Source organism: Falco biarmicus, chromosome 9 (assembly GCF_023638135.1).
Source record: "Falco biarmicus isolate bFalBia1 chromosome 9, bFalBia1.pri, whole genome shotgun sequence".
Lineage (NCBI taxonomy): Eukaryota > Metazoa > Chordata > Aves > Falconiformes > Falconidae > Falco > Falco biarmicus.
Window position 1 is genome coordinate 36,551,240 of NC_079296.1, and position 23,418 is coordinate 36,574,657.

A 23,418-nucleotide genomic window follows, 5' to 3' on the forward strand; every position below is an offset into this window, starting at 1 on the left:
GTGGTGAAGAGCCCTGGGACCTGGCTGTCCAACAATACCGGGGAGAGGAGATGAACAGGGGCTGGGCAGGGTAGGGGGGGTGTCCATCACCAGCAGGCTGCAAGGAGGCTTAAAGTTAACAGATTCCTCTGTTCAGGTCTCAGCCTGCTTTTAACACTTGTGCTGAGTGCTTGCAGAAGCTAGTGCTGGACCTTTACTTTCCCTGTGTGAGTTTCGGGGAGCAGTCCCCCTTGGCATGGTAAAGCAGGGGAGCAGGGGCTCCCTGCAGGCATTTCACACCTAGCCTGGATCCAGTAGCATCCCTCACTCTGGCCTCCACTGCACGCATCCCTCCCTCCTCTTCCATTTCTGCAAAGGGCTTTGTGGCTTTGAGAGGTGCAGGCGGTGCCTTGACGTTGCCAAAACTGCTGTTGTCCTTCTGAACCTGGCTGGGGTGGTGGCATCTGCTAGGCTACTGTCTGTCCCAGGGGGCTGACGCCAGGAAGGGATGTGAAGGATCAGCGTGGCTGCGAGATGCTGTGTGCTGGGAGTCCCTGAGGGGATGGGCGCAGTGGCTTCTGTGTGCCAGGGGGTCCCCAAAGGGATGGGTGCTGTGGCTGGGGTGTTCTGTGTGCCAGGGGGTCCCCAAGGGGATGGGCGCTGTGGCTGGTGGATGGAATATGCCATGGAGCCCCTGAGAGCACGGGCGGTGGGTGCCAGGGGGTCCCCAAGGGGATGAGTGCTGTGGCCGGGGGATGCTGCATGCCAGGGGCTCTCCGGGGGGTGGATGGCGCACGCCAGGGGTCCCTAAGAGCGCCGGTGCTGCGGCCGTGACGGCCGTGCGGGGTGCGACGTGCGGGGGCAGCGCGGCGGGGCGGGGCGGGCCCGGGGGCTGTCCCGGGGGGGGGGGCGGTGCTGGGCCGCCGGGGGCGCGGCGCGGGGCCGAGCGGCAGCGCTGCCCCTCCTCCGCCCCCGCCCCCTCCCCCCGCCGAGGCTCCGGCGGTCGGGGCGGCCGCGGGGCTGCGCTCCCGCCACCGCGCTCCCGCCGCCCCCATGGGGCGCCCGACGGCGCGGCCAGCCCGGCGCGGGAGCTGAGCCAGGAGCCGCCGCCAGGTACCGCGCTGTCCCCGGGGCCGGACATCTCACATCCCTCCGGGGCCGGGCATCCCCCCCTCCTCCACTCGGGGCCGGGCATCCTCCGCCCCCCCCGGCCCGGCGCCGGGCATCCTCCCCCCACTCCCGGCGCCGGGCATCCTCTTCCCGCTCCGGGATCGGGCATCCCCCCACCCCCGGGACCAGGGACCCCCCCCAACACTCTGGGCCCGGGCATCCCCCGCCTTCTCCTGAGACCGGCTCCCCCGCTCAACCCCTCCTGGAGGTGGGAGGGGGTGTCGTTTCCCAGCCGGCTGCGTGGGGAGGGGGATGGAGGGGGAAGACTCAGCCGTGGGGTATCGGCTTGGAGCCGGGCGGCAGCTCGGGGGTTGCTCGGGGGCGGGCGGGGCGGATGGTGCTGCTGGGAGCAGCCTCCTCCCGCGGGGCCCGGGGTGCTTGCTGGGCAGGGGTCCCCTCGTCCCAGAGCCAAGGTGGGGGGCGATGGGAGGGAGCTTTAATGTGCCCCAGGAACACAAACCCCGCAGCATGGTCATGAGGTGCCCAAGCTCCGGCGAGGAGGGTGTCTCTGCAGCCACCTCAGTTCTTCAAACCTCTAGAAAATAGACGGGTAACTAGTTGTGAGGCCCAGCATCCGCCCCGCGGCGTCCTCCCAGCTCTTGTGCCTTTGCAGTCCTGTTTGCTATTTAAAAGGGGCTTTTTCCTCCCTCTTGCTGCCTGGAAGCCGGCCCCGCAGGCGGCTGACCCAGGCGCTGAGCCCAGTGCGGCAGTCTGCCGTGTGGTGCCAGCCGTGCTCGCTGCGGCTGGAGTGCCCCAAAGTGAGTTTTAGGGTTTGCATCCCTTGGTTGCCTCCCTTATACCCCCAAAAGCCATCTGGGTAGCAGGCTCTGAAGTGGGGAACTGTGGGATGGCTCCTTGCTGGAGGATGAAGATGGAGGAGGAAGAGGAGCAGATGTAACTGCAGTCCCTTCCATGCTTGGGGAGCATCCTGGTCTGGGGTTTGGCTCTGCAGCCTTCCATTTGGGGAGCTCAGGAGGAGCAGGAAACCTGGGATCACTTAACGGGTTTTCCACTGGCATGTGCGTGCCAGGTACATCGCAGAGCCTGGTGGGCTCCCACCCCCATGTAGGATGGGGTCACACTTGCTGATGTGCCCGGGCAGAGCCAGGATGAGGAGGATGTTCTATGAGGAAAGGCTGCCTGCCCTTGCTGAGCTGCTGCCCAGCATCTGTAGCTGTCAGGGCTGAAAACTTTCAGAAACTGTGTCCAGGCTGCATTTCCTATGGCTGCTGGACTTTTCCGGACCTCTTCCTCTACCCTTTCCCTGCCGCATCACTCGGCGCTGGGGGGTGAACACCCCCCTCTTCTCCCTGCAGAGCTTTGGACCTTGGCACTTGTGACATCCCAGGCTGCGTCCTGGTTGTTAACTCCCTCCGGGATGGAGGGGCAATGGGTTTTGGGGTTGGGTGGGCTGGGAGCCGGGCAGGCATTGCCTGAGGAGGGAGCAGGCAGGCATGCAGGCAGCGGTGGTGGGACATTTCCTTCCTGGAAGGCAGGAAGTGATTATGTCTTTGCACGAATGACACGGAGCCTAAAAATAACCGGCAGGTCTCTGTTGTGAACAAATACCCCCAGGGATTTGCTTGATTTCACTATTTAAGAGAGCAGGGTGGGGGAGAAGAGAGCCCGGGAGAGCGAGCCCCGTGCACTACCGCATGCAAACCGCATGCAAACCGCGGAGAGCGTGCAAAGGCGCGTGCGACGGCGGGTGCTGGTGCGCATAAGGTGCCGCTTGTCTTGCAAAAGGTGTGGCCTGCAGCAGCCTGGCTTTGATGGCTTTGAAAAGCAGCCTCGTGTAAATGGAGCCGTCCTGTTGCTCCGCCAGCCCTCCCCGTCGGGAGGGGAGCCGGTGGTTAGCTATGAATAGCACAAAATCATAGCCCTCGCCTTCCCGAAACGCCCTGGTCAGGCTGGTCATGGCACTGAGCCTCCCGGGGTTGGGAGCGGGGTACTGTGCCATGGGTGCCACCCCCGGGTCCCCAGTGGGGACCCCCTCTGCTGCCATCCAGAGTGGGGTCACGCTGCAAAACCTGCAGGAGGAGGTGGAAATGGCACAGGGTGAAAAATTTGGCAGAGCAGGTTTGGGCGTGGTGCTGTGGTGCTTCCTGGTGAGTTGGGGAGTATTTGGTGTCGGAGGAAACCTCCTCTTCCTCCACAGGTCGGTCCTCTCTTTGGAGATGCCTCCGGCCTTTATCTCCAACCCATATGGCTTTTTTGTTGTTGTTGCACCACTGAAATGAAACTCTTCAGTAAGCATGCTTGCAGACCTTGAAACCACTGGCAGTGAGCTGATGGCACTACTGGCAGTGCTGGCGCTTGCAAATCAGGGCTTTGTTCCTCTTCCCATTGATGCTCATTGATAAAACCCCTCACTTCAATAGCAGGCAGCTGGAGTGTCTCCTGCGTGCTGTGAGCTGCCTCTCGCCTCTGGGCTGTGAATCAGCACCTCAGGGACCGGTGTGATATGCGAGAGGACCTGCCAGGGGTCTTTAAAAAAGTAAAGGAGTTTTTTTGGAGGAGAGAGTGTGCATATGATAGCTGCTCGTCCAAAGGGCATCCTGTACTGGGGCTGGTTTTAGCTGTTATAGGTGGGCTTTTTGCAAAGTTGAGGTGGCTCATCTGAAAAAGCCATGTCCTGCTGATGAGACACCTTTATATCTTAATTCCTCCAGTGCGTCACCTGGGCTTTGCTTCTCAACAAAGGTTTGATGCTGCTGATCAATAATTCACTGCAAACCAGGTTTGGGAGCAAGAGCTGCAGCCCAGGTACCACTCCTGGTACCTCCCAGTGGGTACCAGCATCCTTTCCATCAGTGGCTGGATGTGCCTGGATGCCTTCTTTTTCTCCCCCCCCTCCTTATCTCAAACAGCTTTCCTTGACTTCAGGGTAAGGACTTTTAAACGAAGGAACTAACGGTGGGTTGGGCATGTGGAGGACAGGGATGTGGCCCTCAGTTTTCTGCCAAAAGGCAGAAGTGCGTCGGGAAGGGGGTGTGAAGCATGAAGTCCTCATTATTCTGGTGCTCCCACTTTGATTTGGGGGAAGGCATCGCACTGATGCTTTTCCCTTCTCCTTGGCAGGTGCTGGTGGTGGAGCACAGGGTGTGTAGGGGATCGGCAGCACCAATCTCAGCCTGATTGAGAAATACCTCAGTACTTTCTAGGAAATGCTGGTTATTTAGTTATACTTCTGGCTGTCAGTGCTGGCTCTCCAAGGAGCCTGGAGCTGATGAGAATGGAGGCCGTTTGCTTTTGCTTGTTTAAAAATAATAATAAAGCAATCAAGGCTTGTAAAACCAGAGCTGTCTGCTACAAAGTTGGCTCTCCAGAGCCTTTACCTCCCTATTGCAAAGCGCTTTTGGGTTGGTTTAAAGCATTTTGGGTTGTGTTATTTCCTTGCCTTATTTCACCTTTGCCCTTGCACCTTGGTGGGCAAACGATACGTTTCAGAGAAACCATGGCTTAATATGTTATTTCTCACTTTTTTTTTTTTTTATGTTGTTTTTAATAAGCTGAGCTGCTTTTTTCTGGCATCACCTGGAACAACAGGAGCTCAGTTCTGTGCAGCGTCTGCTCCGGGCTATCTCCCAACCCACACAGGCTCCCCTGGCAAAAGGCTTGATGTTTGTGTGTTGTTTTATTTTCACTGTTTTTTGAAAAAGAGGGTTAAAGAGCACGCCGGGGCAGGAGGCTTGGCTCCAGTGCTTCCTCCAGGTTTCGGTGATGCCCCTGCGGCAGCGCTGGGGCTTCCTGCTGGCTACTGTGGTGTTTCCTGCCTCCCTGCTTGGATCAGCGGTGCCGGTGCCCTCCGGTCCCTCGAGGTTTCATCCATGCCGGCTCAGTGCTGAAAAGCTGCTGGGGCTGCCCCACACCAAGGGAGGGATGGATGTGTTAGGAGGATGCTGCAATTGCTGCTGCTTCCCAAAGGGCTTTGTGCTTTATTTAAAAAACCTATAAAATAACCTGAGGATGCATGGAGGGAGATTTATTTGATTTATTTCCCGCTGACAATGAGGCAGCCAGGCAAGTGCACGCTTCCTCCTCAGTGCGGCAGCCAGGGCAGATGCATCCTGCAGCTGCAGCCCAGCCACCCCCCACTATATTTAGTCCATTGTTTGCTCCAGCTTTGAGTCCTCGCCAGGTCCTTGGGCATGGGAATAACCCCTGTGCCGGACAGCGGGGGAGAGGAGCAGCTTTGTGAGGTGGGGGCTGAGCACTGTACATAACCGTGACTTAAGGGGGAAGAGGCCGCAGAACCCATGCATCATCTCTCAGGATGCTCAAGCAGCATCCTGGTGCTACCTGTGGCTTTTCCAGGGTTCCCTACCCAGCCTGGGCTTGGCAGATCTTGGGAGGTCTGCAGGGGAAGGGAAGCATCTATACATTGCCTACCAGAAGCTCTGCTTTCTTGTTAGGCAGCAGCAATAATTAACCGGTGGCCGCTGAGGCTTTGAATTTAAGCAAAACACCTGGAGAACAGTGCTGGTTTGTTTGGTTGGGATGTGCTCTTGCAGGGTGTCGGTCCTTTTTGTGGCTGGGGAGAAAATGAGCTTTTTATTGACAAGCCACATCCACCATTTATCTCAGGCTTGGCTTTTAGGTCTGTGAGAATAGGCTTGTTGAGTGCCTGTGAGGGGATGAGCTGGCTGGGTGAGTATTTTGGGGGTTTGTCCCTGCGCCCCTTGCCTTGGGGAGAAGATGCAGGCAGGCGGCAAGGGTGCTGTGCAGGGGGGTTTGTCTCTGCATCCTTTTCCCTAGCAAGGAAACCCTTAAATACAGCTTCACACAAGGGAAGGCATGCTCAAAACTGGCTTGTCCGAGCTGATGGCTAATGCCATCGTAAGATCCATGTGAATTGCATCTGAGGCTCCTAACTTCTTGTAGTGGCATGGAAACAGGGTAAAGCCCCACCAGCTTGGCTGATTTTTTGGGAATAACACAGATCTTAACATCAGGCCGGGATGTTGGGTGCTGTGGGGTTCTTTAAAAAACAGGTTAAATTAAAAAAAAAAAAAAAAAAAAAGAAGCTTTTTTTTAAGGATAAGTTGCCTGCCTAAGCACCTGCTTAGTGTTTGCTAACTGTGTTCAACTGTTGGGGAAAACCACCTGATACTTGGGCTAATCCAGAGCCCTTTGGTGGGCTGGTCCCTGGGCTCCTGCCCCACCTTGGCTGGCCTGTGATGGTGGCTCCATTGCATCTCTTCTCGGTGCAGCCACCAGCTATATTTGGGAGAGTTTTCAGGCAAGATCATTTTATCTTGTTTCCTGGGACAGGGTTTTGCTTCCCTACCCAACCCATTTTGTGTCCCAGCTTGGGCACTGGGAGGGTGTAAGCCCTCCCACTCCTGTCAGATGCAGCAATACCAGTAAATAGCTGCTCCCAGATGGATAAGCAGTGCTTCCCTCTTCCCTTGCCTTTTTAGAGCGGTTCCCATGGTTGCCCGGAGCACCCATTTTGGGTAATTTTGGTGCTTTTCTAGAAGATGCTTGCTTTTGCCTGCCCAGCCAAGCAGGGGAAAGCAACTGTAATGTGATTTCCTCTCTCCATTCATTTTGTGGTTTGAAAGACCATTTCCAAATCTGCCTGGTGTCTTTTATGTCTATTATTTGCTGGTGTGGTTTGTTGGGGAAAAAAAAAAAACACGGGGGGGATCTACGGTGAAGGTGGGTGACTGCAGCAGGGGTAAAGGATGGAGGAAATACAGCATCTGCCCGTGCCTGCCTGCAGGCTGGGGGGTGAGTCTCCACCCCCCAGCATGGGGATGCTGGAGCAAACCCAGAGGAATTGGTAGAGCTTGTTGGGCTGTGCCAACTGCTTTTGAAAAGATGCACCAATTCTGAGCAAAATAAGGAAAAAAAGCATCCTGGCTGAATGCCCCCCTCCTGCTTGCTGGCTGAGCTCTCCAAAGCCACGAGCGCCTGCTCTGAAATACTTGAAACCTCCCTATTTTTTTTTCTTTTCTTTTTTCTTTATTTTTGCCCTGACAGTGTTCATGTGAAAGAAACACATAAGGGGACTTGGAGAAATGGCACTAGTCTGAAACAGCTGGGATTTTTTTCCCCTTCTCTTATGTGTAAAAGAAGCCAGGCTGCCTAATGGTGCAGAAAATACACGGTAGAGCAACAAGTTCTCTGTGGAGCAGGGAAGGAAGATGGGGAGGAGGGGAAAATTTATGCTGGGGCACGGGTGTCTCAAAATAGCACATTTTCCGGAGGCTTTTCCCCCCCTTGAAGCATTTGCAGCTGCTGGGGGCATCGCATTCCCTGGGACTGCAGTAAGGGGCTGATCCTGTCCTGCTTGCAAGGCAGCAGAAGCAGCTGCAAAGGCATTTGTAGGACTGGGTTAAAGCTACCCCGGGTTTCCCAGCGCTGTGCATTGCCACCGAGCAGGTACTGTCTCCCTTTGGATGCTGCCAGGGTTTTTCCCCATGTAGCATCAGTACAAAGGAGATTTTATTTGGGACCATTTTGGTAGGGGTGGGCAGAGTTTTGGGTTTTTTCCAGGCTACCCCCTTGCCATCTCTTGCTTCATTTGGTTACCAGGATCCGGCCCTGGCTGGCGCAAACAGTCGGCGCATTGTCCTGGACCGGTCAAGTGTGGCAGGATGCTCCTGGCCACCGCCAGTTCCCCCGCCCTGGGCTGGCCCTTTTGCTTTCATCCTTGTATAGGGATGAGCTCCTTGGGGATGGGGGAGTCTGCTTTTGGGGTCCCCACCTGCCCTAGGGGAGAGGGTGCTCCTGCAGTGTGGGAATAACCGGCTGCTTTAAAGGCAGCTCTCAGATTTGCTCGTTAATAGCTGGAGGAAATCTCTCATCCCGCTGCCTCAAGGCTCCTGATGCCTCCCGTGCGATCAAGTGGCTTTGCCAGGACTGCAGGATTATTTATTGCTGCGTGGGGGACACCTTTCTGCTTTGCTGCTGACCACAACTTCTGAGGCTGCAAAATCACGAGGGCACTTCACAATTACCCTGTGGCTCCTCCTTTGCTTGCATGTGCATCAACACATGTGTGTGCATGCACACGCATGCACAGCCTGGACCTGGGAGCAACCTCCCTGAGCTTTGCTCACTGCTCCAAGCACACTGGGCAGCTCCTAAATTACTAAATATTTAGTAATATTTACTTGCTGTTCAAGCATTTTTTGTGTGGGGAAGGACCCTGGAGCGAGTTACAGGTGCTGGGAAAGTGGAGGATGAGTCCAAGAGCTGTGCCACTGTGTCCTTCCTCAGTGCCATCTGCTGACTCAGCAGGTTTTAGGGGCCAGATCCAGCATTTTGCCTTCCCCCTGACCTTGTCAGCCCCACTTTTGGCTGCTCTGGGTCCAGACCCTCCCTGACGGAGAGCGCCGCGTGGCAGGCAGGCAGAGAGGAAGAAAGCCCTTTGCAGCATCGGGAGGGAAAGGGCTGGCTTAGCGCTTCTTCCCAAACGGGCCTCTCCTCACCGGCTGTTGGCGGGGGGGTGCCCTGCTCCTGCCCAGGATTTTCCCTTCCCAAACCAGGAGCAGCTGAAAAAAAAAATTCCTCCTCCCTCTCCCTCCCTCCTTGTTTTTCCCCACGGTCGCTGCCGCCTCGCCCCGGCACAGCCGCCCGCGGATTATGGGTACAACCGCCAGTGCGGCACAGCAGGCAGTCTCGGCATCTCCCCTGGAGAGCAGGGTGCCGGGTGACGGCAGCATGGAGGACCAGCGCTCCCTCAGCATCCACTCCTTCCAGACCCTGGGGCTCCACAACAGCAAGGCCAAGTCCATCATCACCAACAAGGTGGCACCCGTGGTCATCACGTAAGTCCTTGGTGGCCTCTTGCAGCTCCAGACCTTTATTTTTCTGAACTCTTTTCCCTAAATAATGCTTTTTTATCTAATCTGTACCTATGCCGTTAATTTTTCTTCTGCCAACCCGCATGTGGCTTTTACAGGTACAACTGCAGGGAGGAGTTTCAGATCCATGATGACCTGCTGAAGGCCAACTACACGGTGGGACGCATTTCTGAGACCATGCTGGAACACTACCTTGTGCAGGTCAGCATCACCGCCACCCCATGCCGAACCCATTTCAGCCTGGGGTTTGGAGACCTCAGAGTTTTTTGCGGCTAATTTTGAAGATCACCAAGAAAAGTCATCTTTTCTTCCCAGCTGCGTTCAAGCCGGCTTGCTCAAATCCACTTATTCCCCATCTCCTCTCTGCCCATCTTGTTTTGCAGGGAAAATATTTCATGGTCAGGGATGTATATGGCAAATTAGACGTCTTGAACACTACCGGCAGCTGCGGCGCTCCCAATTTCCGACAAGCCAAAGGAGGTTACGCCGTGTTCGGCATGGGGCAACCCAGCCTCAACGGCTTCAAGCTGGTGCTGCAGAAGCTGCAGAGAGGGGGCCACAAGGTTGGTGGGAGGGTGGAAACTGGGGTGGAAAAAGGCAGGAGAACCTTTGGGCAACCTCTCCCCCTCTTTGCAGGAGTGCATCTTCTTCTGTGTGCGCGAGGAGCCCGTGGTCTTCCTGCAGTTGGAGGGGGACTTTGTGTCCTACACCCCCCGGGGCAAGGAGAATCTGCATGAGAACCTCCAGTGTCTGCAGCGTGGGCTGCGGGCAGAGAGCCTGGAGCTGGCCATCCGCAAGGAGGTGAGGTGGGATGGGAGGGGGTCATGACCACAGCAGTAATGGGGTGCATGCATCCCCGGCTGAAAGATAAGTGGAGGGGTTGCTGAGGTGGTGGGAGTCCTGTGGGTTTTGACGGAGGTCCACATCTCTGCTAGATCCATGACTTCGCGCAGCTGAGTGAGAGCGTCTACTATGTCTACAACGACATTGAGTGCTTGCGGGACGAGCCCCACACCGTGCGGGTGCAGTGTGAGGAGGACATCCAGGTGATGGAGGAGGTCTACCGCAGACCCATCTTCCTCCTGCCCTCCTACAGGTGCTGCCCTTCCTCCTCCTCTTCCTCCTCCTCATGTGTAGTTGGTGGTTTTGCTTTTGCAAGCTGGGCTCTTAATACCCTCTTAAGCCACATGTCCTCCACTGCGGTAGGGACGACCCCCCGCGGTGGCCCCTTCCCCCTAACAAGGGCTGTCCCCGTGCCCGGCAGGTACCACCGGCTGCCCCTGCCCGCTGAGGGAGCCCCTTTGGAGGAGCAGTTCGACGCTTTCATCCACTTCCTCAGGGTGAGCCAAGGAAAAGCGCCTGGTCCACGGGGCCGTGTTGGGTTGCGATTTGCTCGTGTGCCTGAGCAAGCACGCCATGTCTGGGAGCATGACTCCCTGAGAGCATCTTCTGGTTTTGGCTTTACACTGCCTATTAGAGGGTGCCTGTGTCTGTGGTGGCATCCCATTCCCATTGCTGTAGACCCTGCTGGAGAGGTCTGTGTTGTCCAGCTGCTTGTCCGTACCCCTGACTGGAGGTGGCCATCCCTCTCCACTTCCCAGCATCCCTACGCAGGTGGCTCTTCCCTGAATGGATTTGGGAGAAATTAGCTGGATTTGTTACAAAGGCTTTTGATGGTGGGGCTTCTCTTTTTTATTTCAGCCTGGGAGATGAAATCTCAGTGGCTTGGGGACTGATGGTGGGAAGCTCTAGTGGAGTGGACAAGCCAACATCTGCCAGTGGCTGGAGAGGGCACAGGGCAGGGGAATGCAGTGGGTGGACTGCCCATTGTGCTGTCCTTGTCCATCCACACTGTCCCCTGAGCAAAGGGGAGGTGCCACCCACCCCTCCGTGCTTGGGCAGGGCCATCACCTCCACCCTGGCTATTGCAGTGGCAGATGTGGCTCTCTTGGATGTCTCTGTGGTCCTCATCCCTCTGTCCCTCCCTCCTAGGAGAGCCCCAGCCTACTGCTGCGGGACCCTGGCAGACCCCCACCAGCGCTGCTCTTTGGCTGCCAGACTGGCGTGGGCAGGACCAACCTGGCCATGGCCATGGGCACACTTGTCCTCCACCACCACCGAGGAGCTTCCCAGAAGCCCGAGTAAGAGGGGCAGCCCCTGGGGCTGGGGTGGGTGGGATGCCCGTGCCCCTGGGGCTGGTTTGATCTCTTTCTTCTCCTACTCCAGCCTCCCCCACCCACCTAAAACATCTCCCAGGGACAGGCTTCGGGTCATCCAGACCTTCATCGATATGGTCCCCAAAGGCCAGCAGATAGTCGAGGAGGTAAGGGGGTGCCGTCAAAACCCCTGGCAGAGTGGGTGGGTGGGGGTGAGGTCGGTGTGTCCCCCCAGTTTGGGGCTCGCTGAGTGGCTTTCTGCTTGCTCCTCACAAGGTGGATGGTGCCATCGTCTCCTGCTCGGAGATGCATGACATGAAGGAAGCCATCTATGAGTACAAGAAGAAGTTGGAAGGGATTGGAGAGGACTATCAGATCCAGGTACGTTAATTAGAGGATTGCTCAGATGCAAGCCACCTGTATGGGGTAATTTATCAAGCTCTTCTTGCGTGGGGATGAGAAGAATGTAAATTCTGGAAATCTGAAGCTTCCTGTGAGCTGGAATTTTCCCAGCAACATGAAACCTGAAAGGTTGTGGAGCTTCTCTTTTTTTTTTTTCTCCCCCCAGTTTTTTAAAAGCCATAAAACAGAGTAGGCTGGGATTTGGGGGAAAGCTGGCTGTTTTGGGCTTCACTGCTGCTTCTGGTAGATGACCTCAGGGGCAAATAATATCCCATGCCCTGGTTTTGTCAGCTCTAGAATTGGAAAATTGATACCAGCCTGGCTGGTAAAAGTCCTCAGGAGCTGGGAGGGATTGTTGCTTAGAGGCTTTCCTGCAAATATAGTCAATAAAGGTGAAGCTTTTCTATCTGTAGATTTTCCCTCCCCCTTTGTTTTGGAAAGTCATCAAGCGTGGTTTTCGGTGCTGGAAAGCTGTGATCTCCCCTGTCCAACGGGGTCCCTCACCCAGGCGAGGGAGGGAGGATGCTTAGATGGAAGTGCTGCCCCATCTCAACCTCTTTGGAGAGTAATTTTCCCATTTAAATGCTGAATGTGGAGTGGAAGTGCTGGGGCTGGCTGTAAAGGGCAATCTAAAAACAGGTGCTGTGCAGCCAAAGCAAATAGTCTGGAGCAGAAAAACAGCACGAAAATAATTAAGTGATGGGAAAAGAAAGCATTTAACTGTCACTTTTTTGGTGTTCAGTGGCAAACCACAAATTTTATCCCCCAGGTCTCCTTTTAGGGTGGATTTGGGTATTTTTGGTGCTGCTTGTGTGATGGTAGGTGCTCTCTTGTATAGTGAGGGAAGCTTAGGCATGGGGCAGGGGATTTTCCTGCTGCCTTGAAGCTTTGCCCCCAACTTTTTCCCATGGGGGAAAGGCTGCTCTATGTCATCGTCAACACCGGGGAAACAAATTGCTGGGGGACCGCCATAAATTAGCTATGAGGAGTGTTTATTTGAAGTCTGTGTGGAGTGAGAGCAGGTTTAAACAATGGCAAAGAGCCAGGAAAATGTGCTGGGGTGGGGGGGAGGATGAGGAGGGTAGAGGGGCTGATGCTCAGCCATCAAAAAACCAGCCTGAGCTTGGTAGGGCTGGAGGGACTGCAGGTGGTATCGGGGAACTTTGCTGGGTGAGCTGTGGAGCCCTGCTTGATTTTGGGAAGAGGAAAGGCTTTTCTGGGCACGGATGAATGATGTCACCCTGGACTGTGGGTTTCTGCTCTGTGTTGGGAGGCAAAAGCGGAGATCTAAGTCCTCAGGCGATGGTGATGCAGGGGTAGGTGCATCTGGGTGTGGGATGCTGAGCCACTGCTGGACCCCCACAGTACCCAGCTCTCCATGGCTGAAATGCAAGAGGATCATCTTCCTTTTCATCAAAAGCCTATTTGAGGGGAATATTAACAGATTTGCTTTGGGTGAGAGCACAGGGCTGGTTTTTATTGCAAGAACCTGAGTGCCTGGGGAGAAGCACTGCTCTGCTGTCAAACCCAGCACTGCTCCATCCTTACAGGTGTTGTTTTGAGTTTCCTGAGCAAAGCCTGCTGCCCTGCCTCTTGATAAATGACAGCAGGCTGGATTTCTCTTGTGGAGAACAAGTAAATATTCATGAGTCAGCCATGTAATGTCAGATGCGCAAACCTTGCTTACGAAGCCAATCCTTGTACATACACAGCTCTGTCTTAGAGGATTTTCCATTATACCTGGGGGAGGGGGTTCTGATGGGCTCTCCAGGGATGCTCGTGGATCCCATACTGGGTAATCATTTGCTAGTGCCAGTGTTGCAGGTTAATTTGTTGGATGGGATGCTCAGATGTACAAACCCCTGCCCTGAGGCAGCATGGGGGTGGTTGCTGAGTTATGGAAAATCCTGAGAGTTTGAGCTTGCGTCACCTTGAGGAGATAGCTGTGCTGGGGCGTGCACCTGGTTTGGGGAGGTAATGATGAAGATGAGAACTTGCTTGAAGCCAGCTACATAGGCAGCAAGATGCTTCTGCACATTATCTGGAGTGCAGGGCTGGAAGGTGATGTCTCTGGCAGGCTCCCCACATCCCTACCTATGGCACTGCTGGCACAGCAACCTCTCTCCCCAGGGATGCTGCCACCTGAGCATCTTGACCGAAGGCTACAGAGGTGGCTGGGGTGGGAGCAGGACCTTGTATTAACCAACCCCCTCCCCTTGGGTCTGAGTCTCCCTTTAGCATCTAGACAGCGTATCTCCCTAGGACAGCAATGCCCCTTGGGTCTGGTTGGAACCACTCCCGGTGTGTCCTTGGGCTAAAGGCAAGGGGTTTTTTGAGCTGAAATGTGAATTTATGTCTTTAAGCATCATTTAATATGGAAAACTTGAAATGTTTCATGAGGAAAAAAAAAAAGTATCAAAAAACTATGTTCCAAATTGGGTTTTGTAGTTTCCCTGGCCCTGGTCTCACTGAGAAGTGGTTTCTTTCCAAACAAATAGCTTAGTGAAATTAGCATGAGCACACAAAAAACCTGAATGGCTTAAATGGCATTTCTGCCCCTCGTCCCCCCTCAAAATTGCTCCACGAAAAAATGCCTCTGGCCTGTTCGCTGCTTGCTTGTCTCTCTTCTAAGCCAGCTGCGGACAAGTGTGTGTAGGGCTTTCCCCAGCCTCCTGGTCTGCTTGGGGCTGCAGGACTGGTTGGCACTGGGCACCACAAATCCCACCTGCCTTTGCTTTCAGGGGAGCAGCACCAAAGAGTATTTCCTTCAGAGGACTTTGCAGAGCCTCGAGCGCTATTTCTACTTGATTGCTTTCAACTACTACCTTCATGAGCAGGTAAAAAAACAACCAACCAGCCCCCCAACCCAAAAAGCCCTCCTTTGCTTTTTTTTTGGCTTTCCTATGTGGTGGGAGGGAAGGGGTCTTTACCTCTGAGTTTCCCAAGCAAATGCAGGTTTTTTCAGTGGGGTCGTGGGTTGCATTGAGCAGGGGGTGTGAGCCCAGGCTGACGGCACATCCCTCCCCGGCCCCCCGCCGGCAGTACCCCCTGGGCTTTGCCCTCAGCTTCAGCAGGTGGATGTGCCGGCACCCCGAGCTCTACCGACTGCAGGCAGAGATGAACTTGTCGGAGCTCACAGTCACCGGTGACCTCATCACCAGGGGCACGCGAGTGCTGGTGAGTACCCACCCTGGATGTAGGGATGGGGCTGATGGCTCTTCACTGTCCCTTGGGAACGGCACCTTCCTGGGATGCTTGCCCTCAAAAAGGTTTGGTGGGGTGGGAGAAGCAAGAGGTTTCCCTGTTGTAGGGCAGGTGTTGAGTCTTGGGGTCTCCAGGTCTGCGTTGATGTCTCGGGTCTGTGTCATGCTGGCACCCTTGGCAAGGTTGGGCATATGGCCAGAGACCCCTTGTGCGCATGGATGTGTTTGGCCCTGCAGACCCAGGGTACTGGGATGCTGGAGCACCCCATGCTGTGAGCCTAAGATGCTAGCCTAGTTGCAGCTTCATGTTTCTTGGTGGTCCTTGGCTGTGGTGGGGTGAAGGAGGCCAGAGCTGTTGGTGGTTTGCTGCTGCTTTGGTATAGTCTTGCTGCAAGAAGAGCATCTCCTACCTTTGAAATATGTGATCCGGCTTTGAGCCCTGGCTTGCTGGTGTTGGAAGGGTTTGGGGACTCACCTGAGCAGGGACCATGGGTGAGAGGTGGTGGTGTGCTGGGAACCCCCATGCAAACCCATAAGTGGGAGGGGGCACATTCAATGCTGGAGGTGCACCCCTTGTCCAGGCTCTGCTCCGCTGCAGGTGGCAGATGAGCGCTTCTGCCCAGACGTGCTGAGCACTGCCAAGGAGATGAGCGTGGCCAACTTCCGACGGGTGCCCAAGATGCCCGTCTACGGGACTGCGCAGCCCAGCTCCAAGGTGAGGGGCATGCATCCCATGGCATGCAGGTTCAGCTGCAACAGGGTCCCAGCCCTCCCATCACTGTTGCCTACTCCTTTCCCTAGACCCTGGGGAGCGTCCTGCGGTACCTGACGGATGCCAAGAGGAAGCACTCCCACATCGTCTGGATCAACCTCCGGGAAGAAGCAGTCCTGGAGGGGAATGAGCAGGTCTATACGCTGCGGGAGCCTGGGCACCTTGAGGAGCTGATCCCTGTGCCTGCTGCCTCGCCCCAGCAGCTGGAGGTGAGCTCCTGCCTGCTGCGGAGATGCTGGGTGCAGCAGGGGTTCCTGCCTGTCCATGAAGGTCTGATCTCCCCTTCCCAGGAGCCCTTGTGGGCAATGTCTGCAGGCTTTGATAGTCACTCACCCCCCAGGGCTGCTTGTTTGGTTTTTTTTTTTTTTTCTTTTGGCAATATGGGGCAGCAGTTTTATCGGGTGCCATGCTTGGCTCATGCGCTCCCATGTCTGATGGAGGCTGGAGACAGCCCAGCTGATCCAAACCAAGTGGTCAACTGGCTCTTTATTGTACTGCAAAAATAAAGGAGGAGTTCTGACTTCGCTGTCACTGTGTAGGAGTTTGCAAAGGCAGAGCAAAGAGGAGATCCTCCCCCGAAGAATTTATAGCGTGGCTTGAAAGTGAGGGTAAAAGGCACTCGGGGAAAGGAGAGCAGATGTTTCCAGCTGGGTTTCTAGAGGAGATAGGCAGTGGAGGAGCTGGGCTGCAAGCAGCAGCATGGCTGTGGGGAGGAGCTGCCTGAGGCAGTGGGAAATGATGCTCCTGGGGCTCCCATCAAGCACAGTGGGGACCGTGGTCCTGGGCAGAAGCAGTGACCAGGAACCAGTGTGAGGTTTTGGGTTGGATGTGGTGTGTTTGAGAGGGGTGTCAGCCTGCATCTAAGAGAAAACGATTGAAATCCTGAAAAAATTAAGAGGAGCAGGTCCTATAGTTAGGGTTTCTCTGTCCTCTGCAGAAACTAGAGGCTACCCTGAAGGGCGACCTGCTGAAGTGCCAGAAGTGGCTGGAGGTGTACCTGGAGGTGGAGAAGCAGATGAAGATGTTCAAGAGCTGCCTGACCACACAGGAGATATTCAGCCAGCAGAAGAATGCCTGCCAGGGGCTGACCTACCGCCGCATCCCCATACCCGACTTCTGCGCTCCCAAGGAGCAGGTACCCCGGGGATGGCATGGTGCTGCTGTCTCCTTCCTAAGCCATTCCTCCTGCTCTGGGGTCAATATCACTTGGGTGCTCAGTGCCACCCAGCCCTGGGACTATGGTGGTGTGCCCAGGCTCGGTGCAGGGTGCTTGCTGGGGCAGGGAGGATCTCCTGGGAGATTGCTTGCGTGGAGACCCTGGGTGCCTTTAGCTGGCCAGAGATGGAAGGAAGGCTGCTGGGCTGGATCCGTCAGCAAGGAGCCAGGGATTTTAGCCTGGAGGGCGTAGGACGAGGGGGATCCCATGGTGGGGAAGGGAGGTGGGCAGTCTGTGCTGACCCACAGTGGGTTGCACCCATAAAAACCCACTGGTTTTGCCCCTGGCAGGACTTTGACCGGCTTCTGGAGGCAATGAAGAGTGCCCTGGCTGAGGACTCACGGGCAGCCTTTGTGTTCAACTGCTCCAGTGGCCGGGGCAGGACCACCGTGGCCATGGTCATCGCTGTCCTCACCCTCTGGCACTTCAATGTGTGTACTGGGATCTGCAGCTATCCCTGGGGGTCAGGCTGGAGTGGGGGCTGCTGGGGAAGTTCAGTACAGCCTGCAGCAGCTGTTGCACAACAGGAGGGTGAAAAGGAGTGTGGGGAGGACCAGGGTGTGCTGTGGGGGGTGGACGCCGGTATGTTGGCCTCTTGCTATGCCTAGCCCCCAGCGAGCTCTAGGAGAAGTGTGGGTGCATCCCTGGTGAGCCTTTACCCTGTTCCTGCCTGAGAGCTCCTACCTCAGGATGAAGGGTTAAGGGCAGGAGAGATGTGGGTCTCACCTTGCAGAGCGGATGGTGGGGTCTTCTCTGTCCAGGTAGAAGGAAGGTGGAGGATGCCTGGGGTCCCGGTGGGTTGCGTTCAGGGTCTGCATTTCTGCTCAGCTGTTGGGCATCTGGGCTGGGGCTGTGCAGACTCTAATGGCCCAGCCTTCTCTGACCACCCTAGGGCATCCCCGAGATGAGCGAGGAGGAAATTGTGAGCGTGCCTGATGCCAAATATACTAAAGGGGAGTTTGAGGTGAGTCCTTGGGCTCTGGTCAGACTCTGTTTTAGAGGTCCTCCTCTGAGCCCGCTCATTGCTACCTTAGTAGCCACAGCTGCTTGTTTGGAGGGGCCATGTCCTCTCCCAGGCAGGGAGGGAGCAGTGAGGTCAAGGTGAGGAGGCACCTGGTGAAACCCCAGCTGCTTCTTTCCATGCTCCAGGTGGTGATGAAGGTAGTCCAGCTTCTGCCAGATGGTCACCGGATGAAAAAGGAGGTGGACATGGCCCTGGACACTGTCAGCGAGACCATGACACCCATGCACTACCATCTCCGAGAAATAATTATCTGCACCTACCGACAGGTGAGCATGCCCTCTTCCCCAGTCCCAGAGGGTGCAGCAGGGCTCTGTGAAGCTGGATGTTTTCTTGGGCTGAAGCTTTCTGGCCTGTCACCAGAGAGGTGCTAGGGCTTTTTCGGTTATGGTCACTCAGTGCTGTCCCACATGCCACCCACCTGTCTGATGCCATCCTGCATCCTAGCCGGCATCCCAGCCAGCATCCTGCCTGTCTGGTGCCATCCCACATTGCGGCCAGCATCCTACCTATCTGTCCCAGTCCTGTGCCCTGCACCATCCCACATCCCAGCCAGCATCCTGCCTATCTGGCGCCAGCATCCTGCCTATCGGGTGCCATCCTACATCCCACTTAGCATCCTGTATCCCACCTAGCATCCTGCCTGTCAGGTGCCATCTTGCATCCCACTCAGCATCCCTCCCATCTGGCACCGGCCCGCATCCCGCCTGTCCAGCAGTGTGCAGCCGGCAGAGGGCAGGGCTCGTCCGTCCTGCTCCGCTCCCAGTCCCGAAGGCTCCTCTGGCTCCTTCGAGCTCGGGAAGGGACTCATCCTCGGGAAGGCACCCATCCTCGGGAAGGCACCCATCCATGCCCCTACAGGAGGCATCCTGTTGCTGGCTGAGCCTGTGGGACGCAGCCTGGTTTTACATGGCTGTGGGGCTGATGGAGGGGAGAAGGGGTAATTTTTATTAATTTGGTTGTTTTTTTTTTAAACTGTGCAACTGTTTCATGGGGCCTTGGAAAGGCTGAGCTTGGGGCTGGGGGCTCGGCACTGTCCCTACCTGGGATGGTTTGCACAATGTCCCCACCAGTGATGCCTTGCTGCAGCTCTTGCCCACAGCTGCCATTGACCTGTGTTTTCAATTAACGGCTGCAAACGATTGACTGGGGGAATTAAAACCAAAGCACTCAATCACCCGGTAACATCCGTGGCTCCCCAGGCATTTATCCCCATAAGGTTGGCGGGGTCCTCTTGATTTTTTTAGGGCGGGTGGGGAGCTAGGAGAGAAAACCTGAGCTCTGTGGGACAAATCACTGGGGACCCAACTATTTGCAGCAGTAGCTACTGTGAAATTATTTGGAATAAGTAATTTTATGTTATTTTCCTCCTCTTAATGTATTATGAGGGGGTAGCCACATAGTCGGTGGGAAGTCTCACCTACTTTATTGCATCCTTTGCTGCTGCAGAACTAAAAACTCCCATGCTAAACGAGTGGCTGCCTGCTTATGGATTTAATTATGCTCTCTGGTGACCCAGAATGATCCCCTGCCTTGCTGCTGACTCCTGCCTCTACACTCAGCCTTGGGGGTCCCAGGAGGAAGACCCTGGCAGGGCAGGCTCACCTGGTGGCTCCTGGTGTGGTTTTTTTCAGAAGACAATTCCCGTGACCTCCTTGCCCCTCTTCCCGGCGCTTGACAGTCAGGACCAGCACATGGGTGTTCCTGGGCCGTGTCCTGTTTCCGGGCCAGCTGTATCCAACTCTCCCTGGCAGCCCGGTGGGAAAGCAAGATAAGGAGGGAGTCATCCGCTTCCCCTGCACCCTCTGCCCTAGGAAGAGCCTTTTGTCACTGCCTGCATTTTGCATTTCCCTTTTGGCTGCTCCATCCATCCCGTTGGATTTTGCTGGGCTGGGGGAAGGCACATGCAAATGCTGTAATTTTTATTTATTTTTATTTTTTCCCCAGTGACAGGCAGTTTGAAGAAGAGAATTACGGGAATTGTATATTCTAGGCATTGCCCTAATGGACTTTTAATTAACCTGTGGTTATGTTTAGAGAAACGCGGCGTTTGGGTAAACCAGCAGCATCGTGCAGTGGATGCTGTGCACCCAGGGCTGACACTGCTTTGTAGTTTTGGGAGCCTGCTGGGAGATGCTTTGCCAGGTTAGGGCAAGCAGGAGGGAAGGAACAGGTGCTCTGGTACTTGCTCTGGTTTGTTCCTGCCCCTTCCCGCCCCAAACTGGGAGGAAAAAATAGGAGCATGTAAGAAAATGGTAAATAATAGGATAATACAATAAACAAGAAATAGGATGGTATAATAAAATGATAAATAATTGGATAATACAGTAAAAAAATAGGATAGTCTAATAACATGATAAATAATAGGATAATAGGATCTGCTCTCTACAAATACTGGTGCACACGTGTGGAGGAGACACCTTTTCCAAGGGCAGAACCACTTGCCTGGTGCTGCCACACGTTGAGGTGCAGGTGGCTTGGGCAAACCCTAATTTTCAAAGCCCACAGGTGGAAACGTTTGTATGCTGTGGCAACGGGTGGCTGGGGAAGAACCTAGAGAAAGCAGAGCGGGCTTGTCCCTCAGGGTGGATTGGTGCTGGCACCGGAACAAGGAATTGCTGCTCTTTGGGATGGTCTGCGGGGTTCACAGTGGGATTGGCTGTGGGATTAGGGCTCTTATGCCATCTGGCTGTTTATTCTCTATTTATTAATTTTTGGAAGGGGCATCACTGCAGGGCTCATCTGTTCTTAAAATAACAGCTATAATAATAATTAATTATACATATAAAAAAAATAATAATAGAAGGTGTGATGGCCACCAACCTCAGAGCAGGGTGCTGGGTGGCTGCCATGGCCTCTCCTTCTCCAGTGGGGGTGGCTGAATCTGACTGGGGAATGCTGGAAGGGGACAGATTTTTTTGCCCTGGGGAAGTGCTTTGCTGTCCTGGAGCTCATGGTTTTGGGTACAGTTTGCACCTGGGCAACTATTCCTGGCTCCTGCACACACACACCCCACATTTAACAATCCCTCATCTATTTTTGAGGTCTGCATGGTAAAGAGGAAGTTTTTATATGCTGGAGACCACAAGGTAATAACAGCCTGGACTGCCAAGCCACAGCAGGAGGGGGCTGGAAGGATTTGCTTATTTTTGTCCCCAGAGTTGTCCCCCCTCCTTGGCTAGAGGCAGGGAGGAGGCTGCGGGCTGGGCTGGGCTCCTCAGGGGGATAATGGGGTCGGAGGGCCGGTGTGCAGTGGCATACGTAGCTTTTCCCTTGGGCAAGAGGTCCTTGTGGGTCCTTCACCACCAAACTTGTCATGTGGGATGGCAAGCAGGATGGTGGATGAAGACTGGGTGCAGGAGCTGCCTCTCAGATGCTCACCTGAAGCGGGTACCACAGGCATCTCAGCCAGTCTCTTGCTCCTTCCAGGGGAAGTCAGGCAAGGATGAGAAGGAGATGCGGACACTGCAGCTGAGGAGCCTGCAGTACCTGGAGCGCTATATCTACCTGATCCTTTTCAACGCCTACCTGCATCTTGAGAAGAAGGACTCCTGGCAGCGGCCCTTCAGTCTCTGGATGCGTGAGGTGAGGCTTTCCCTGTCTAAGCCGCCAGCAAGACCTCACTCAACCTCATATTTACAGGGTGCTAAGAAGATGACCCCCATCTTCATTTTATATATGATTTCCATATGGTTGTTGGGAGCATCGCTCTGGGCGAGCTCCCATATCACCAGGCTGGTGGCTGTCATGGAAAACCAGGCGGGTCACTGGGGATGGGTGGCACCCTACCACATGGATGAGGTGCTCTCCCACTCCAAACCTGCCCTTTTTCTCCTCTTTTGAGTTTCCCAGGGTTTTATTTTGATCTGCTGTCTGTGATTGCAGCATCTGGGGCTGGGAGGCCACCAGCCAACCCTGCTCGGGGCCCCTCTCTGGCTTCATTAGCTTGGCTGGCTCTCCTTGCACCCAAACCACATCTGGTCTCTTTGCAGCAGATTAAAAATACAATATCCCAGCCAAACAGGTCAGAAGAGTGAAAGGAAAGAGTAATTAAAAGGAGGCCCACTTTGCCTTGCCTGGCTGGGGCAGGTGGCACAGGGGATGGGAGAGCCCAGGAGGATGGGGATGGTGACAGTGGGCATTCAAGGGAACTGGGAGCCAGCTGAAAAAATGGGTTTGGAGGGTGGGGTGAGAGACCCCAGATTATCCATATTTCCTGCTCAGGGGGGATATAGGTGCTGGATTTACTTGGGGCATGTCGCTTCCTATGCAAGCATTGAGGGGGTTTGCTTTCTGCTTTCTGCAGCAGAAAGATGCTTCAGACTTAAAAAAAGGACTTTGGAGGTGGTGCAAGTGATGGGGGACATGGAGTGTGGGTGTGCTGCTCCCTGGGGGCTTATTCTGCATGAGAGGAGAGTAAAAGGAGAGAAGGGAAAGATGGGGACGTAGCAATTTTAATTATGTTAGTATTATGTTCTATATTTATTTATTATTTTATTACTGCATTTTATTTCTGTTGTTATTTAATTCATTATTTAATTTATTTTTATTATTTACTTCTACTATGATGCAGGGATTAGTTTTTTTTCTCCCTGGGTTTGCACAGTGCTAAGTGAGCAGTGCCTGCCTTTTGTGGGAAAAACCTCATCCCTTTGCTTGCTTCTGCCAGCACCGCTAATTCGTATTGGCATGTTTGATCTGCCAGGCGGGAGATGAAAGTGGTGGCTGCCAGCTCTGCTCACTGTCCCCCCTGCCCCATCTCCCTGGAACGGGCCACAGTGAGAAGTGTGTGTGGGGGGGTGCCCACCCCGGCGTGGCATCCCGGCTATGCTGGTGTTTGCATAGCATGGCAGGAGGTTGTGGTTGGGACTGGACCATCTTTTCCTGGAGATGTGTGATACTTGCTGCTGGCTGGATGCTGGGTGCATGGGTTTAAGTGCATCGTTCACACTGCATCTTTCTTTCCTGCATGGGTTTACATCTGCCCCCTGTCCCCCCGTTTGCCAGAGGTGGGGAAACACACCCAACCTGCAGATATAAGGAGCCTTTGACCCCAAAAGCACCCCTTCCCGCTGCATAATCCCTGCATTTTTAGCAAAAACAAGGCACCATTGTAGCTTTTTGGCAGAAGGGTGCCAAAGCCAACAAACCTTGTGACGGCTGACCCCAGCAGCAAGGAAGCAGCTTATAAAATGTATAAACCGTAGCTGGAAGAAAGCTGGGGGGCTGTGGGCTGGGAGGTACCTGGATGTGTGGAGATGCTGGGGTCCTTCCCTGTGCATCTTCACCTGGGAAGTGGCAAAAGCATCCTGAGGATGCTGGGTGAGTTAAATATCTCTTCTCTCTCTGCTTTCAGGTGGCGGCGGTGGCTGGGGTCTATGAGGTCCTGAACCAGCTGGGCTTCCCCGAGCTGGAGAGCCTGGAGGGCAAGCCCCTGTGCACGCTGCGGGGCCGCTGGCAGGCGCGGGGGGGTACCTCCCGCCCTTTCCGTGGGGACTTCATTTAGGATCAGGGTGTGGGGGGGCCCCCTACTGCTTTCTGGGGCGGGGGGGCAAAGGAAAAAGGCTCTTTTCCCAAAAACTGGGGGTGTGGGGAGGGAGGGGTGAGCCCTGAAACTGCCTTAGAACGGGAGAATTTCTGGTGTTCTTTTGGACGCAATAAAAATACTGTAAATTAAAAATC

At 54.9% G+C, this 23,418-nt stretch overlaps 1 protein-coding gene across 2 annotated transcripts; it reads left to right on the forward strand.

Annotated features, from left to right (window-relative positions):
• The first annotated feature begins 932 nt into the window (after nt 1–932).
• PALD1 (phosphatase domain containing paladin 1) lies at nt 933–23,418 on the forward strand. 2 transcript variants are annotated; one of them, XM_056352385.1, is made up of 20 exons: nt 934–1,092; nt 8,733–8,930; nt 9,065–9,167; nt 9,350–9,529; nt 9,603–9,767; nt 9,902–10,062; nt 10,231–10,306; nt 10,959–11,107; nt 11,193–11,289; nt 11,399–11,503; nt 14,266–14,361; nt 14,567–14,701; nt 15,326–15,442; nt 15,529–15,708; nt 16,437–16,634; nt 17,006–17,146; nt 17,608–17,679; nt 17,865–18,005; nt 21,166–21,321; nt 23,093–23,418. In XM_056352385.1, the coding sequence occupies exons 2-20, from the start codon at nt 8,746–8,748 to the stop codon at nt 23,240–23,242; spliced, it is 2,607 nt and encodes an 868-aa protein (XP_056208360.1). In that variant the 5' UTR covers nt 934–1,092; nt 8,733–8,745; the 3' UTR covers nt 23,243–23,418. The 2 variants fall into 2 exon arrangements, with proteins under 2 accessions (XP_056208361.1, XP_056208360.1); XM_056352386.1 differs by lacking the exons at nt 21,166–21,321; nt 23,093–23,418 and adding an exon at nt 19,371–21,157 and having other exon boundaries at nt 933–1,092.

What these genes read in the sequence shown, in the direction of transcription:
- PALD1 (XM_056352385.1), top strand. Translation starts at nt 8,746, where the DNA reads ATGGGTACAACCGCCAGTGCGGCACAGCAGGCAGTCTCGGCATCTCCC. An exon ending in CTTTCATCCACTTCCTCAGG is followed by an intron (nt 10,307 to 10,958) that starts GTGAGCCAAGGA and finishes CCTCCCTCCTAG; the next exon opens with GAGAGCCCCAGCCTACTGCT. An exon ending in TTATCTGCACCTACCGACAG is followed by an intron (nt 18,006 to 21,165) that starts GTGAGCATGCCC and finishes TGCTCCTTCCAG; the next exon opens with GGGAAGTCAGGCAAGGATGA.